This window comes from Tachyglossus aculeatus, chromosome 4 (genome assembly GCF_015852505.1).
Source record: "Tachyglossus aculeatus isolate mTacAcu1 chromosome 4, mTacAcu1.pri, whole genome shotgun sequence".
NCBI classification, from domain to species: Eukaryota; Metazoa; Chordata; class Mammalia; order Monotremata; family Tachyglossidae; genus Tachyglossus; species Tachyglossus aculeatus.
In genome coordinates, this window is record NC_052069.1 from 24,369,699 (window position 1) to 24,388,604 (window position 18,906).

At 43.0% G+C, this 18,906-nt stretch overlaps 1 protein-coding gene across 1 annotated transcript in view; it reads right to left on the reverse strand.

Annotated features, from left to right (window-relative positions):
• The window catches only part of NEGR1 (neuronal growth regulator 1), a 1,261,670-nt gene that overhangs the window by 1,242,468 nt on the left and 296 nt on the right, over nt 1-18,906 (reverse strand). The window contains exon 1 of the mRNA XM_038745743.1: nt 18,849-18,906. This exon is cut by the window's right edge and continues 296 nt beyond it. Within this exon, the coding sequence (XP_038601671.1) occupies nt 18,849-18,906 (58 nt within the window). The remainder of the gene's footprint in view (nt 1-18,848) is intronic.

The window sequence follows — 18,906 nt, forward strand, 5'->3', positions numbered from 1 at the left end:
TCCCACACTCTGGGGAGAGACAGATAGAGGTATGACTACTGATACTAATAATACAATAGACGTTCATTTCTCAGAGGCCTACCAATAACATACAAATTTGACCTGAGCTCAGACTTCTTGGTGAAATATGGCAGAAAGCAGTTCAGTTACAAACACCTTCCTTAGGTTGAGCCACTTATCGGCTATAAGGAAGGCACAGAGGTTTGGCTTCTATTAAAAAAGCCAACCCTAAATGCCGACGGTCCTGCCAAACACCTCCTTGCCCCCGAACCTTTTTTCAAGAAAGTGATTAAGAAACCACCTGCATTGCCAGCTGGATGCCTCTCATGGCATCATTTTTTTTTTTTTCCAGCCAGGATTCAGGCACTGATATGGCACAGAAAGCACTATGTTAATGGATAACCTCTTCCACCTCACAGATGGAGATGACCACATGACCACATAAAAGGGCTATTTGCTCTCCTCAATTCTGCGGTTTGTAAAATACAATAGCCCCACCTTTGGGAACTGAATAGAAGGCTAAGCAATGCTCTGCAGTGGTTTTGGCTGAGCAGTGTTGTATTGGAATAGGCAGCTGAAAGGCTACATTAACTACACTCCTTTCCCTTAGTATGTTCCACAAAACCTGAAAATCAACTTATTAGCTTCATCCTGTAGAAAACCAGTTAGTATCTTCTCGAAGCAGATTACTGCTTTTTGAAATTCTCCTTGGAGGGAACTAATTCTGGTATTCTGCCAAACGGTTCTGTAGTTAATGGTGTGTTAAAAACAGCTAAAACTTCTATTTCCAAGAATCACAGGATGAGACGGGACTTAGGGAGGCCTCTGATCCAGTCCATAGCTTCCAGATGGGAGTTTCCTAGCCATCTATTTCAGGCTTGGAACATTTGATTGGGAAGCACACCTGATAAGGCAGGGTATGGCGGTGGACTTCTAGAGGACAAGAGCAGCCCGCTACCATTTAGAAAGTGATTGGTTTCCCCCAGCAATAGCTGCAGGATGATGGGATACCAGGCTGCAGAAACAAAAATGTGACTGCAAATAATAAAAATGTCAGCCTGGTAAAGAGCTATCTTCACCTAACCACAGTAATAATTGTTCAGGTATATGTTGAGTGCTCACTATATGCCAAGCAATGTAAAAGGCCCTGGGGAAATACAGTACAATCAGATTGACACAGACCCTATCCCACAGGAGACTCACAGTCTAAGATGTAGGAAGAACAGAGGTATTTTAGCTCCATCTTTACAGATGAGGAAACCCAGGCACAGAGAAGTTAAGTGACTATGCCAAGATCACAGAGCGGGCAGGTGACAAAACAGGATGAGAACCCAGGTCTCCTGTCCACCAGGCCTGTGCCATTTCAACTAGATGATGATGCTTTTCACTTGTCCACTGTTAGCTGATGCTATAAACAGCAACCAGATTCAGCACACATCGATAAAATCTGATCATCTGTTGCATTACCTTTAAAAGGAAAGGTCATCTATTCATTCACACCCTCTAATCTTCACTATAGTAGACAGTTCCTAACCATAGGGAGAGTTTACATATTCAAATATGTTCATAAAACTTTCTCAATTTAGCAATCCCTGTATCTTCATCCGACTCAGATGTGTGCCCTTTGGTCACCATCTTTAGACTGTAAATTAATAATAATAATGACGACATTTATTAAGAGCTTACTATGTGCAAAGCACTGTTCTAAGCGCTGGGGAGATTACAAGGTGATCAGGTTGTCCCACATGGGGCTCACAGTCTTAATCCCCATTTTACAGATAAGGTAACTGAGGCACAGAGAAGTTAAGTGACTTGTCCAAAGTCACACAGCTGGCAAGTGGCGGAGCAGGGATTTGAACCCACGACCTCTGACTCCAAAGCCCGGGCTCTTTCCAGTGAACCACGCTGCTTCTCTAAGGTAAATTCCCTTTAGACTGCAAGCTCACTGTGGTCAGAGAATGTGTCTACCAACTGCTGTATTAAATGCTCCCAGATTCTTAGTACAGTGTTCTTTACACAGTAAGTTTTCAATAAATATGACTGATGGATCGACTGATCTTAGAGTTCCACATGGCTAAGGATTCTTTGGGATTTTTTCACCTCACATCAGAATAAAAAGGATCTAGTCCACATGAAAATGATCACAATTAGCAAGTCTCTTTCCAAAGTGATAGTCACAATGTTCCCTATATTTGTCAGTCTCAAAAAACTCTCCATCTGCTTCTGTACACCAAAAAGCAGCTTGGAGACAATTTTAAAACATGCTTAGAACATGACCTCCCATCTATGGAAACCACTGTAGTGATGCAAAATGTATTTTTATCTTTCTTCATGGGCTACCTCCTCATTTATGGTATAGTATTCTTTAGATTTGACAGATTATGGTCCCACCTAAATTGGTCTCATACTAAACACTCAATAATAATCCTCTACAATCCCCCAGGATTGTTCTGTGCTGTACCATAGATGCATTTGTTTGTATTTATTGAGCACTTACTGTGTGCAGAGCCCATACTAAATGCTTGGGACATTACGGTGCAACAATAACAGACACATTCCCTGTCCACAATGAGCTTACAGTCTAAGCGAGAGAGACAGACTTCAACACATATATAAAAAATTACAGATATGCATGTGGGGCTAGGAGGGGGAAAGAACAAAGGGAGCAAGTCAGAGAGACACAGAAGGGAGCGGGAGAAGAAGAAAGGGAGGTTTAGTCAGGAAAGGCCTCCTGTAGGAGATGTGCCTTCAATAAGGCTTTGAAGCAGGGGAGAGTAACTGTCTGTCAGATTTGAGGAGGGTCGGCATTCAGGCCAGAGGCAGGATTTGGACGAGGGGTTGGCGGCAAGATGGGTGAGATCGAGGCACAGTGAGATGGTTAGCAATAGCGGAGCAAAGTTTGTGGGCTGGGTTGTAGTAGGAGAGTAGTGAGGTGAGGTAGGAGGGGGCAAGTTGATAGGGTGCTTTAAATCTAATGAGGAGGAGTTTTTGGTTGATGTGGAAGTGGATGGGCAACCATTGGAGTTTATTGAGGAGTAGGGTGGACTATCCTGAACATTTCTGTAGAAAAATGATCTGAGCAGCAGAGTGAAATATAGACTAGAGTGGAGAGAGGCAGGAGATTGGGAGGTGAGCAAGGAGGCTGATGCAGTAATCCAGATGGGATAGGATAAGTGATTATATTAACATAGCAGCAGTAAGGAGGGAGAGAAAAGGGTGGATTTTACTGATGTTGTGAAGGTGGGACCGACAGGATTTAGTGATGGATTGAATATGTGGGTTGAATGAAAGAGAAGAATTAAGGATAACACCAAGGTTATGGGCTTGTGAGGGAGGAAGGGTGGTGGGGCCACTTATAGTGATGGGAAAACCAGGGCTTTGGTGGGAAGATAAGGAGTTCTGTTTTGGACATGTTATGTTGGAGGTGACGGAAGGACATCTGAATAGAGATGTCTTGAAGGCAAGAGGAAAGCACTGTTCTAAGCACTGGGGAGGTTACAAGGTCATCAGGTTGTCCCACGGGGGGCTCACAGACTTCATCCCCATGAAGTGACTTGCCCAAAGTCACACAGCTGAGAAGTGGCAGATCAGGGATTTGAACCCATGACCTCTGACTCCAAAGCCTGGGCTCTTTCCAATGAGCCATGCTGTTTCTCTGCCAACTCTGCCATACTGTACTCTCCCAAGCACTTAGTTCAGTGTTTGGCATGCAGTAGCGCTCAAGAAATATGATTTATTAATGCCACTCTGCACAAAAGCTTTGATCAGAATGGTGGAATTCAAGAGTTCCCAATGGTTAGATGGGTGAATGAGTGATGGTCATGTCTATATAGTCAAGAAGGTGATACCCATTTCTTTTGGGAGAAGAGGAGAAGAGCTTCAAGCAGATTTTACTCCCAAATTAAGTTGTCCTGCGATGCCACAAAAATCTCTGAAGTTTTGGGTTTTTTTTTTCCACAGGAGAAGGGAAACTACTCAAACATGAAACAATGGACTGGTCCCAAACTCTGTTCATGTCATCCAGATATTCACTGAATAAGCCAAATGGGGAGAGCAGAACTGATGTGATTTTTACCTACCAGGAGCGACACAGTTTCATAAAAGTACCAGAAAAACTGCTGGTGCCTTCTTGTCGAGAATGATGGTGTTTCCACAGCCAATTGCTATTCCTTTATTCTCTGGAACAGTGGTGGCAAAATTTCCTCTGGTGAATCAGTTTGGGTAGAATGCTCTTTACATGATATTTTGCCAGGCCCTCTGGCCCCTGGGAAATAGAAAGACCCTTGGAAGGAATTAGCTCGCTGCGGGCAGGGAAAGTGTCTACCAACTCTGTCATGTTGTAACAATAATAATAAATACTGTATTTGTTAAGCACTTACCATGTGCGAAGCACTGTTCTAAGCACTAGGGTAGATAGAGGATAACTGGGTTGTCTCACGTGGGGCCCACAGTTTTAAGTCCCATTTTACAGATGAGAGAACTGAGGCACAGAGAAGATAAGTGACTTGCCCAAGGTCACACAGAAGACAAGTGCCAAAGCTGGGATTAGAACCCACATCCTCTGACTCCCAAACCCATTCTCTTTCCACTAAGCCACTTTGCTTCTCCCAAGTGCTCTCAGCAGTGTGGCTCAGTGTAAACAGCATGGGCTTGGGTGTCAGAGGTCATGGGTTCTAATCCCGGCTCTACCTCTTCTCAGCTGTGTGACTTTGGGCAAGTCACTTAACTTCTCTGGGCCTCAGTTCCCTCATCTGTAAAATGGGGATTAAGATCATGAGCCCCATGTGGGACAACCTCGATTACCTTTTCTGTATCCCCACAACGCTTAGAACAGTGCTTGGCACATAGTAAGCACTTAACAAATGTGGCTCAGTGGAAAGAGCACAGGCTTTGGAGTCTGAGGTCATGGGTTCAAATCCCGGCTCTGCCAAATATCAGCTGTGTGACTCTGGGCAAGTCAAGGAAGGAGCATGGCTCAGTGAAAAGAGCACAGGCTTTGGAGTCAGAGGTCATGGGTTCAAATCCCACTCCACCAATTGCCAGCTGTGTGACTTTGGGCAAGTCACTTAACTTCTCTGTGCCTCAATTCCCTCATCTGTGAAATGGGGATTAAGACTCTGAGCCCCCCATGGGACAACCTGATCACCTTGTAACCTCCCCAGCGCTTAGAACAGTGCTTTGCATGTAGTAAGTGCTTAATAAATGCTATCATTATTATTATTTTCTGGGCCTCAGTTCCCTCATCTGTAAAATGGGGATTAAGGCTGTGAGCCCCCCAAGGGACTACCTGATCACCTTGTAACCTCCCCAGCGCTTAGACCAGTGCTTTGTACATAGTAAATGCTTAATAAATGCCATTATAAAAAAAACAAATACCAACATTAATTAATTAATTAATACAGTGCTCTGTACACAGCAAACATTTGATAAATATGATTGATTATTGATTGACATAGTCTACTGTCCCATCTCACATTTAAATTCTACTGCAACCCTGAAGTGTCCTAACACCACAAGGAGCAATTGATATTAGTCTCCAGATCAACATAGACCCAAAAACAAATAAATCTGGAACCTCATTATCAGCAGACACTACAATATCCTATCAGTCAGTGGTATTTATTGAGTGCTTACTGTGCACATGGTGCTATACTGAGTGCTTTGGAAAATGCACAAGAGAGTTGGTAGACATGATTCCTGTCCTCAAGGAGCTTAAGTCCATTTGATAAGCCTTCACTGACTATGATAACCTGAGGGGCTTGGTGAGGGCTGGGTTTGAGGGAGAGAAGTTGGAGTCTCTTTCTAGTCTCTTCTGAAAATCAAAGAAAAGGCAAAAAAAAACCCAACGAACAATAACAACAATAATAAAACTCAGTTGTTCTACACACAACTAGTTGTGGGCAAGGCATGTGTCTGTTTATTGTTCTACTGTACTCTCCCAAGCACTCACTACAATGCTCTGCACACAGTAAGTGCTCAATAAATATGATTGATTATCTAGTCAACCAAACAGGTGCATCTAAATCCTGTTTCTATGAATCATCCTTCAGTGGACAATCCAGGCTTATCGGTGCTGTTATTTCAACCCCACACCAGACCAGTTCTGTGCTATCAATTAATCAATCATATTTATTGATGGCTTACTATATGCTGAGCACTGCACTAAGCACTTGGGAAAGTACGGTTCAACAGAGTTGGTGGACACATTCCCTGCCCACGGTGAGCTTACAGTTTTGAGGGGGAGACAGGCATTAAAATAAATAACTAAATTACAGATATGTACATCCATGCTATGGGGCTGAGGGAAGGGTGAATAAGGGGAGAAAATGAGCGGGACACAGAAGAGAGTGGGAAAACTGGAAATAAAGGCTTAGTCAGGGAAGGCCTCTTGGAATTTTTACCTTCAATAAGGCTTTGAAGGTGGGGAGAGTCTGATACGTAAAGAGAGAGCTTTCCGGGCCAGAGGCAGGACATGGGCAAGAAGTTGGTGACGAACTAGACGAGAAAGAGGTGCGGATTGTCATTAGAGGAGCGACATGTGCGGGCTAGGTTGTAGTAGGGGAGCAGTGAAGTGAAGTAGGAGGGGGCAAGCCGATTTAGTACTTTAACGCATGGTAAGGAGTGTCTGATGCGGAGTTGAATGGGCAACCACTGGAGGCTCTTGAAGAATGGGAAAACGTGGACTCAGTGGTTTTGTAGAAAAATGATCTGGGCAGCAGATTGAAGTGTGCACTGGAGTGGAGAGAGACAGGAGGTAGGGAAATCAGCAAGGAGAATAATACAGTAAACAATCACTCTTCGCCCCTTCAGAGTCCTACTGAAAGGTCACCTCCTCCAAGAGGCTTTCCCAGACTAAGTCCCCCTTTTCCTCAGCCGCCCCTCCCTTCTGCGTCACCTTGACTCACTCGCTTTGCTCTCCTCCCCCTGCTGCCACACAGCACTTACGTATGTATCTAGAATTAAATTCATTTATACTGGTGCCTGTTTACTTGTTTTGATGTGTATACATCTATAATTCTATTTATTTATATTGACGCCTGTTTACTTGTTTTGATGTCTGTCTCCACCCTTCTAGACTGTGAACCCAGTGAGGGCAGGGATTGTCTCTCTTTATTGCTGAATTGTACTTTCCAAGCATTTAATACGTTGCTCTGCCCACAGTAAACACTCAATAATTACGATTGAATGAATGAATTAATTAATTAATACTGTAATCCTGGCGATCTAGGATAAATGCTTGGATTAACACGGAAGTTAATCAAGTTGAATCAAGAGGACAGGGCAGATTTTAGTCATGTTGTGGAGGTTGAACAGGCAAGATTTGGTGATTGATTGTGCTACAAGGGACACCACACTTTCTGAGTGACATGTCTCCTCCTGCCTTCAAGACATCTCCATCTGGATGTCTGCCTGCCATCTAAAACTCAATATGTCCAAAACTGAACTCCTTATCTTCCCTCCCAAACTCCGCCCTTTCCCTAACTTTCCCATCACTGTTGACGGCACTACCATCCTTCCTGTCTCACAAGCCCTCAATCTAGGTGTCACCCTCGACTCCACTCTCTCAATCAATCAATCAATCGTATTTATTGAGTGCTTACTGTGTGCAGAGCACTGTACTAAGTGCTTGAGCAGTACAAGTTGGCAACATATAGAGACAGTCCCTACCCAACAGTGGGCTCAGAGAACAGGGGGAGACAGAGAACAAAACCAAACATATTAACAAAATAAAATAGAGTAGATATGTACAAACCCCTCACATCCAATCTGTCACCAAAACCTGCCAGTCTCACCTCCGCAACATCGCCGAGATCCGCCGTCCTCCCCATCCAAACCGCTACCCTGCTGGTTCAATCTCTCCTTGTATCCCGACTGGATTACTGCATCAGCCTCCTCTCTGATCTCCCATCCTCATGTCTCTCCCCACTTCAATCTATACTTCACACTGCTGCCCAGATTATCTTTGTGCAGAAAGGCTCTGGGCATTTTTCTCCCCTCCTCAAAAATCTCCAGTGGCTACCAATCAACCTACACATCAGGCAAATACTCCTCACTCTCAGCTTCAAGGCTGTCCATCACCTCGCCCCCTCTTTCCTCAACTCCCTTCTTTCCTTCTCCAGCCCAACCCGCACCCTCTGCTCCTCTGCCGCCACTAACCTCCTCACTGGGCCTCGTTCTCGCCTGTCCCGCCATTGACCCCCGGCCCATGTCCTCCCCCTGGCCTGGAATGCCCTCCCTCTGCACATCCGCCAAGCCAGCTCTCTTCCTCCCTTCAAAACCCTACTGAGAGCTCACCTCCTCCGGGAGGCCTTCCCAAACTGAGCCCCCTCCTTCCTCTCCCTCTCCCCAACCCCCAACCCTACCTCTTTCCCCTCCCCACAGCACCTGTATATATGTTTGTACAGATTTATTACTCTATTTTACTTGTACGTATTTACTATTCTATTTATTTTATTTTGTTAATATGTTTTGTTTTGTTGTCTGTCTCCCCCTTCTAGATTTTGAGCCGGCTGTTGGGTAGGGACCGTCTCTATATGTTGCCAACTTGTACTTCCCAAGCACTTAGTACAGTGCTCTGCACACAGTAAGCGCTCAATAAATATGATTGAATGAATGAATGACTGTTCTCATCATCACTTAGCACCTGTTACTGTGGTCCCATATTGAAGTGACACTTGAAGAGAGTTAAAAAGGAGGGTGGGAAAATATTATAAGTCTCCACGCCCAGGGAGTCAGGAGCAGCAAGCCAATATTCTCCCGAGATGTTCATTTCTGATTTGGGCCAGTGAAAAGATTCAGAGTCTGAAAAACGTGGCTTACCCTGATCCCTGACCTCCTGGTGCCTGGCTCTGGCCTATCGATCATTCTCGAGTGTGTCTCTCCTTTCCAGTGCACAGACTGTTGACAATCAAAAAGGTTTAGTGGTGCAAGTGCTCGCTACAGATTGTTAATCTGTGAGCACATGTAAGCACGTGTTGCTAATCAGTGAAAAGGAGATTAGGCCAAAGGGAAATTTGTTTTTAAAGATGATGCCTCTCTCCTTAAGTGAAAGAGGATTGTGTCTTTGCGTGGTATGGAATGCCAATGGAATGCCAGTGCACACCAGCATTGTAGCTCGATGAAAATAAATGTGTCCAGGGGATTCTGGCTTTGGGGAAGGTTGCTGCCACCCTGTGTCTAAACTGAGACAATATCTAGGTGCTCCAGAAGCCTGGAATTTCCATATCCCTACTTCCAAACTGAAGCTCCTGGATAAGAAAGTCAGGGTCACCTGATTAGGTTGTTAACCCAACAAGACCAACGTGTCACCCAAGCTGGAGGATCGCAGTGGAGAAGAGGGATAACAGGTTTTACTGAACCTACGGAGACCAGAGGTGGTATCTGCAAGTCTCCCCCTTCTAGACTGTGAGCCCGCTGTTGGGTAGGGACTGTCTATATGTTGCCAATTTGTACTTCCCAAGCACTTAGTACAGTGCTCTGCACACAGTAAGTGCTCAATAAATACGAATGAATGAATGAATGAATGCAAGACCCTAGAAAGGACCTGGGTAGAGAGACAGGTGAAATTGCAGGAGCTGGGAATGATGCTGAATTAGAATAATAATAATAATGGCATTTATTAAGTGCTTACTATGTGCAAGGCACTGTTCTAAGCTCTGGGGGTATACAAGGTGATCAAGTTGTACTACAGGGGTTCACAGTCTTCATCCCCATTTTACAGATGAGGGAACTGAGGCCCAGAGAAGTGAAGTGACTTGCCCAAAGTCACACAGCTGACAAGTGGCAGAGCCAGGATTCAAACCCATGACCGCTGACTCCAAAGTCCGTGCTCTTTCCACTGAGCCACGCTGCATTTCCTGAAAGAGGAAATGCATCCCTCATCCATTTATCGTATTGGATAAGGGCCTGCTGTGCTCAGAGCACTGTGCTAGGGGCTCGAGAGAATAAAATAAAAGACAAGGAGGTCATGGGTTCTAACCCCAGCTCCACTACCTGTCTGCTGTGTGACTTTGGGCAAGTCACTTAACTTCTCTGGGCCTCAGTTACCTCATCTGTAAAATGGGTATCCAGATTGCTAGCCCCATGAAGGACACGGACTGAGTCCAATCTGATCACTTTGTATCTGCCCCAGCACTTAGAACATTCATTCATTCATTCGATCGTATTTATTGAGCTCTTACTGTGTGCAGAGCACTGTACTAAGCGCTTGGGAAGTACAAGTTGGCAACATATAGAGATGGTCCCTGCCCAACAGTGGGCTCACAGTCTAGAAGGGGGAGACAGAGAACAAAACAAAACATATTAACAAAATAAAATAAATAGAATATGTACAAATAAAATAAATAAATAAATAGAGTAATAAATACATACAAACATATATACAGGCGCAGTTCCTTCTGGCTCTCGACCACAGCCGGTAAGCACTTAACGAATACCCCAATAATTACTATTATTGTCAAGGAGTTTATAATCTAAAGGGGTAGACAGGGAGACGTGCATTATGTATATGCACCTGGAGTTTAAACCTGCATAAAACTGGTACAGGAAAAAGTAAGGAAAAATGAAATAAATGAATAAATAGAGCCAAGAGGGTGGTACTGTCCCAGGCAAATAGATACTCTGGCTTACAGACCCAGGGACAATGCAGACCTGAGGAAAGCTGGCATTTCAGCAAAGATCTAGATGAGTACCACCAATCATCATCATCATCAATCGTATTTATTGAGCGCTTACTATGTGCAGAGCACTGTACTAAGCGCTTGGGAAGTACAAATTGGCAACATATAGAGACAGTCCCTACCCAACAGTGGGCTCACAGTCTAAAAGGGGGAGACAGAGAACAAAACCAAACATACTAACAAAATAAAATAAATAGAATAGATATGTACAAGTAAAATAAATAAATAAATAGAGAGACACCAATGAAGTCCAGCCCATGATCTCTGCCAACAAGAGGGTTCCTGCACTTCTGGTACCCCAACACAGCCACAAGGCAGCCCTCCTCAAGTTACTGGGGGGAACTGAAAGACTGAATTGTCTCCTTGGAGTTTGAAACTGGGCAACTGTCCTATTGGTTCTGTTTATTTTGATAATTGTGGTACTCCCCCTCATGCACTTACAAATAATAATAATAATAATTATGGTATTTGTTAAGCACTTACTAAGTGCCAAGCACCTTTCTAAGCACTGGGGTAATAATGATAATAATAATGGCATGCATTAAGCACTTACTATGTACAAAGCACTGTTCTAAGTGCTGGGGGGTTACATGGTGATCAGGTTGTCCCACAGGGGGCTCACAGTGTTAATCCCCATTGTACAGATGAGGGAACTGAGGCATGGAGAAGTTAAGTGACTTGCCCACAGTCACACAGCTGACAATTGGCAGAGCTGGGATTCGAACCCATGACCTCTGACTCCAAAGCCCGCACTCTTTCTGCTGAGCCACGCTGCTTCCCCGATCCAAGTTAATCAGGTCGGAAAGAGTACTTTCCCACGTGATGCTCACACTCACCCCATTTTACAGATGACATAACTGAGACATGGACAAGTTAAGTGACTTACCCAAGGTCACACAGCAGACATGTGGTGGAGTCAGGATTAGAACCCATATCCTTCTGACTCTCAGGCCTGTGATCTCCTCATAGCCAACTCATCTACAGGGAACCCCAACATTGCTAAGTGATCAGTTTTCGAGAGCAGTGCCTCAAGAGGGACTCCAGGAAAAGAGGTTTCTCTAGCCTTCGCTACCAGGTAAGGACAGGTGATGGCACAGTAATAAGAATACAAATATTCCTAATCATAATAGTAACAGTATTTGTTAAGTGATTACTATGTGCCAGACACTGTGCTAAGCCCTGAAGCGAATTCAAGCAAATCGGGTTAGACACAGTTCTATTCCTACATGGGCTCATGAGGTAATGGAGACACAAAGAAGTGAAGCGGCTTGACCAAGGTCACAAGGCACACAAATGGAGGAGCCAGGATAAGAATCCAGGTCCTTCTGACACCCAGGCCTGGGCTCTATCATTCATTCATTCGATCACATTTACTGATCGCTTACTGTGTGCAGAGCACTGTACTAAGCACTTGGAAACTACGATTTGTCAACAGAGACAATCCTTCCGCAACAACAGGCTCACAGTCTTGAAGATCATCAGGCAACACTCCTTCTCAACAGTCACATGCAGTTGCCTAACTGTTTTGTGATCTCAGAATCATTTTTAAAGTGCTACTACTAAACTGCATCTAGTAAATTCATTCATTCATTCAACCGTATTTATTGAGTGCTTACTGTGTGCAGAGCACTGTACTAAGAGCTTGGGAAGTACAAGTTGGCAACATATAGAGACGGTCCCTACCCAACAACGGGCTCACAGTCTAGAGGGGGGAGACAGACAACAAAACAAAACACGTGGATGGGTGTCAAGCCATCAGAATAAATAGAAGTAAAGCTAGATGCACATCATTAGCAAAATAAATAGAATAGTAAATATGTACAAGTAAAATAAATAGAGTAAAAATCTGTACAAACATATATACAGGTGCTGTGGGGAGGGGAAGGAGGTAGGATGGGGACGATGGGGAGGGGGAGAGGAAAGAGTGGGCTCAGTTTGGGAAGGCCTCCTGGAGGAGGTGAGTAAATCCTTTCTGAGAAAAATATAAACAATAAACAAGTAAGAATGATTTTTCCAAACGGGCCAGTAGGAAAGAGCAGAGGGCTGGAAGTCAGGAGAAAAATTGGGTTCTAATCCTGACTCTACCAACTGTCTTCTTAACTTCTCTGTGCTTCAGTTTCCTCATCTATCTAATGGGGACTAATGATAATAATAATAATGATGGCATTTGTTAAGCACTTACTATGTGCAGAGCACTGTTACTTTTCTCCCACCAACTTGGACTGTGAGGATTATGTGGGACAGAGACTGTGTTTGGTCTGAGCATCTTATATCTATTCCCAGAATTTGGCACAGGGCAGGACACATAATAAGTGCTTAACAACTTCCACTATTATCATTATTGTTATTGTTATCATTAAATGGGTTATCTGATTATTTACTGGGTTCAGGGTGTGACTATTTTCCCTAACAACTACTTAAACTTTCACATATTACTAATGAACATATTAAATAAAGGCATTTGTGTTTTCCATTAAAAAGTGAATATTTCATTTAAAAACTCATTCCAAGTACAATATGAAAAACAATAAAACATCGTAAAGAATTCACAGCATACAACTCCTGAACCTTCCTGCTTTTTCAAAATTCTTCTCTTCCTCATCTAGAATGACCGTTTGATGAGCTCCAATCAAATATCTTTCAAAATGCCACCAAATTCTAAATTCAGAGGTATTGCAACTCTCAAACAAGAAGTGAATCAAATGTGAAAGACTGTGAAGGGAGTCAACAGCTGGGCGATTGTTTACCAGTGGGAATTCTATACTGATGCACACAGTCTAATCTAAAATTGAAATATGTCAGAGAGAGAGGGCCCCAAATAATAAACATTGTCATAGGTTGCCATCAATCTTTGTGTTGACTTTCCTTACCCCAGTGGTAATTCCACATGTAGAACTGGACAACTTAGGTTTGCCAGTCGGTTATCCATTGAACATGAGTAAAAAGTCAACTTTCACCGGATATCACAGTATGATCTGCCATACAAATTGTATTCTGTCTTCTTCTATGGCATTAGATGACTAGCTGCATTCTGTCCCTTTCCTTTCTAAAGAAAAACAATGTTTAGTCCAGCCTACGAAAAGAACCTTAATGTTCTTCACATAGAAGTCCAGAAATGAATGCTATGAGCTACCAGGAGCATAGGTGAAAAAACTGAAAATCAGCCCAAAGCGTTGTAAGAGAAACTTGTTAAAATGCAGCCTTGTGGCCATCTGGTTCAAAAAGTCCAAGACAGTGAAAAATACATGAATGATCTCAAATTTGAGGCAGATAATTGGACCCTCTCCATCATGTCCACCTAAATCTGGTTTCCACTTAACCAAGGAGGCTTCCAGGTTATCATAAACTGCTTTTATGATAAATTGCCTTTATTGGTTTCTTCATCCAAGGTCTGACTGCTCCCTCTCTTTTCAAGATGTGGTGAACAAACCTCTAGATTTCCTTTCTGCACAAACGAACTTTCAATGACATCGGTGGCTAACTAGGCACTTATTCTTCTGTTTCTTCTGGGTAAGTGGTTTGGCAACTCTGCTTTCACATATGGGAATGCTTATAAATCATACTACTTACATTTATGTGTATGCTGCTTTTGTTTCAAATGCTTTTGGATAGATTCTTTTTCATAAAACATCGACAAATAAAATCAAAGCATGATATATTTTTCTTGATACTTGATTAACTTCTAAAATCTGATTTTACCATCATCAATCGTATTTATTGAGCGCTTACTGTGTGCAGAGCACTGTACTAAGCGCTTACCAGTCATTCACCAACCGCAATACTTGGAACATATACAACTTCCTTCTACCTCCGCCATCCCAAGCCAGAAATTAGATCCATATCTGAAGAATAACCAATATTAGCAATGGAAAAATTCACTAAGTCATCTTATTCTGCTCAATTAAGAGCACCTACCTCAACACATTTATTACTCTATTCATTTTATTAATGATGTTCATTCATTCATTCATTCATTCAAACATATTTATTGAGCGCTTACTGTGTGCAGAGCACTGTACTAAGCGCTTGGGAAGTACAAGTTGGCAACATATAGAGATGGTCCCTACCCAACAGCGGGCTCACAGTCTAGAAGTGTATATATCTATAATTCTATTGATCTATTTTGATGGTATTGACACCTGTCTACTCCTTTTGTTTTGTTGTCTGTCTCCCCCTTCTAGACTGTAAGCCCATTGTTGGGTAGGGACCATCTCTATATGTTGCCGATTTGTACTTCCCAAGCACTCACTACGGTGCTCTGCACACGGTAAGCACTCAATAAATATGATTGAGTGAATGAATGAAGACTAAATGATTTGTCAATAACATTACCCAGCAGACAGTGAAATAATAAAAATGTGATTCACTCGATTGTGAAATTCCATCCCAAAATTCTGCATTTCATGACACTGATTTGAATTTAAAATACAGCGGACTCTCAATGGAGAAAAAAATGACGGGTGAAAACCATTTTAACTGAGCAGTGCTTAAAGGCCACACAAGAGGGGGTTGCTTAGAAAGTTGGGTGCTAATGCCCCAGCTATTTTTAATGTTTGCAATCCTTAAACAATCAGACACCTGCAAATTAGGCAAATTAGGATCACCTGACTTTTCTCACATTAAACTGCTGACTCAGTAGTCTTAGAGGCATGTTCAGAGTGCTCAGCCCCTGGTAGAATCACTTACCTTTGAGAGAAGTGCATTGGGCACTCTGAGTTCAAGTCAATGATGGAACACACAAATTAACGGCTTCACTGAGCCTAATGGGATTTGTAGCTTCAACACGCTAGTGAGCCACATCTGGCGCTACTAAAATAATGGAAACATTTTTATATGTCCAATTGTTCAAAACATCTTTTAATTGCAATGAACGGACTTGAATGTGTATGTGTTCCTACCTACGTATGCATATTGGCGTTATTTTCAAGATCCCTTTAGGAGAAAATAGCAAAAGGAACAGCGAAGAGTTGCACTTTCACTAAACAGCTCCAGATACTTGGAGTACATCCTACCGAGGCAGGCTTTTTTTTCTTTTTTTTTTTTTAGTGGTGGAATCTTTTTTACATGTAATATGTTACTTCATTACCATGAGGGAAGTAAACCCATCTGGATCTAAGGAGAATATATTCAAGAGGCTAAAAAAGAAAAGGGAATTTCTTTAAAAGCTTTCTAGGTCATTAAAGAGAGAAGACGGTACTTTGCCAGTAAGACAAATGAAGTGGGTATATTATTCTAAAAGGACTTTCCGATTGGCATGATGTGCCTTGTGAAAGAGTGATGTATGGGCTAGCTAGGCTTAATACTGCTATTCTCTTCCCAAAACAGACCAGCCTGTCACTTAGAGAATGAGAGTGATTATTTGACCTTAAAACTTTTGTCGTAGCCATGGAACCAACCAGATGCCAGGGCAGAAGAGAAAATTCACAGTTTTAGGCCTCACACATTTAATGCAATTTATCATATTGCTATCTGCCTTTCTGGTATAAGCCACACTGAAATGTGAGTTACTTTTTCATCATCTACTACATGATGCATGGCTGGATTCAATTCTATCATGAACTAAAACCTACAGTTCATCAATTACTTTTCCAAAGCGAGACAGGGGTATTGGGGATGGGGGACTTATCCCCCCCCCCCCGCCCCCCCGCCCCCCAAATTGTCATTTTCTTTCTCTAGCATAGGGAGCAGGATCAAGCGCAAGACTGAGCATTCCAGACAAAAACCACAAAGTGTAACTACATAACCCTGCTGGAGAGGAAAAAAAAAATATCGGCCAACTGCACAGCATAGGGACTGTATGCGTTTTACCGTGTTCTGTTTATATTGCCTCTTGCAGGCAGCAGATCTTTCTCGAAGTGAACAATAGATTAAAGCAAAATGACTTCAGCATTCAAGATTTTCAGGAAAAAAATAGTTATAAAATAAGAAATGTGAAAATGCAAAGTTACTTCAAAACCAGAAAACCAAGTCTACTCCCCAAAGGCTTGTAGGATGCTCTATAACTGATCTGCTTGGGGCATGAACCAATGTAGATCAAACTCCTAGTTTATGTGTAATCGAATAAAATCCTAACTGGGAAGAAAATCATTAAAATGCTGTGCAGAATAGCCAGGAACAGTACTGCTGAAAAAGTTTACACTACAAGATAAAACGCTCAAACAAGATATTTTGAAAATGCTCTGGCTTGGGAAAGCAAACAGATTAGGTTCAATGCACTATAAGTAAACACATTTTACCCCAGCCAAGCTTACTGGAAAAATACTGTAAGCATATGGAATGTAAGCTTCATTAAGGGAGGTAATAACTGAGCTAAACATGCAGTCTCCTGATGGCAGATCACAGAAGGGTGTTTTCGGGTGTCCATTAGAAAACAAAATACCAAGCTACTGTATTAAACAGCACATATGTATAAAACACTGCATCATCTTTAATGCTCCATTACAAATCAGCAATATCCTGGTAGGGCACAGTGAAACTGCAGCTCCTGAGATATGGATCTGCAGCCTTTGCAGCACATTTTGGATTCACTACCAATCGCCAAACTTCCAAAAACAAACTTATTAGATAAGGGTTGATATGCTTATCATTCGCATCCTAGTTTTTTTTTTTCAAATGCATCTCATAAATTCCAACTTCTAAGTATTCTTTGCTTATCTGTACCCAAGCATAGACATTTCACAGGCATTTTCTATAAGAGACTGGTCATATGGCAAAGGTGCCAATGTGTATTATTACAGTGTATGGGAAATGTAAGCCTTTGGCATTAAGGTAATAATTTTCAACACAAATTAGGATTATCAATAATTTTCCAAGGCAGAAGAAGTCACACACCACAACCATAGGACTAAATTACAAATTCATTTTTTATTATGATCCAGGCACGGCATTTCAAGCAGTCGGTGTATACAAATCTATTTCACCTTGCATTTACTGCGATGTTGAGATGTGGTACAGTCAACATTTACATGTCAACTACTTCCCCAGTGGGGAGAGGTAGAGACAGAGAGGGAAGATTTGAGGCAGGTTTGTGGGGAGGGAACAGAAGAGAGGTTAGTGTAAGGATGGAAAGAGGTTTAGCTTTGTTTAGATCCGAGCATCACTGAACATCAATTTACATTCTCACAGAAGGGAAGTGTTTGCAGAAGCTCACTCTGCAGTTTGGCTTTGGGGAACCTGGCTAGAGCTGCTCAGCAGTAACAAGCCACTTCAGCTATCAGGTTTAGAGGAAAAGGGAAAGAGGGAGGGAGGGAGAGAGGGAAGAAGGGAGGGGGGAGCTAGAGAGAAACAGAGAGAGAGAGAGAGAGAGAGAGAGAGAGAGAGAGAGAGAGAGAGAGAGGAAGGAGTGTGCAGAAAAGGAAGCAGGAGGGGGAGAGGAGAGGGGAGAGAGAGAATGTGTGAGTGCCTGGGAGAATGTATGTGAGAGATTGTTGAGTATGTGTGAAAGGAAAGCGAGAAGAAGAGTGAGAGAGAGGCAGAGGAAGAGCAGAATGAGAAATGGAAAAGGGAAAAGAGAGGGGAAAGGGATTGAAAGACAGAAAGTAAACTAGAAAAAGGGAAAAAGAAAAAAAAATCAGAGAATGGGAAGAATGAGCTAGAGAGGAAGATGGGGGAGAGGAAGGAAAAAAGGGACGAAGGAACAGAGAGGAGACTATCTGGATCCAAGAAGGGAAAGATGGGGCGGGGGCGGATTCAAGGACACAGGGGAAGGAGCGAGTAGCTTCAGAAAGTAGCTTAGGCAACAGAAACATAAAAACAAGCCTGCCAAACTTGCGAGGCACTCCCAGAGTAAACCGTGCCATTAAAAGAGAGACCTCGGGAACTGAGTTTCCAAGTAGTCCCTCCCCCCGCCCCCCGCTGCTCCCCAGACCTGGCGCCTTACTCTCTCTGGGGCTAGTTGGCTGGCCGCTGTCCCAGCCTCAGCGTTTGGGCAAAGGGCTCCCAGGGTCCTGTTCCCCGACTGCCCCGGCATAGAGAAGCAGTGGCCACGGTCGGTGCCTGCCTCGGGAGACCAGTCTGGTGTTTTTTTTTTAAAAAAAATTATGATTATCACTACCAGTATCATCATCATCATCGATTATCATTATTATGCCCATCATTACCATGAGGGTTTAAAGGGGGCAGGGGGAGGCTACCAACCGACAAGTATGAAAAGCCCGTTCGTTTTCCTACCTAAGCACCGCCGTGTCCCCTTTTCTGACCATCATGTTGTCCACAGCCGGCCAGGGGA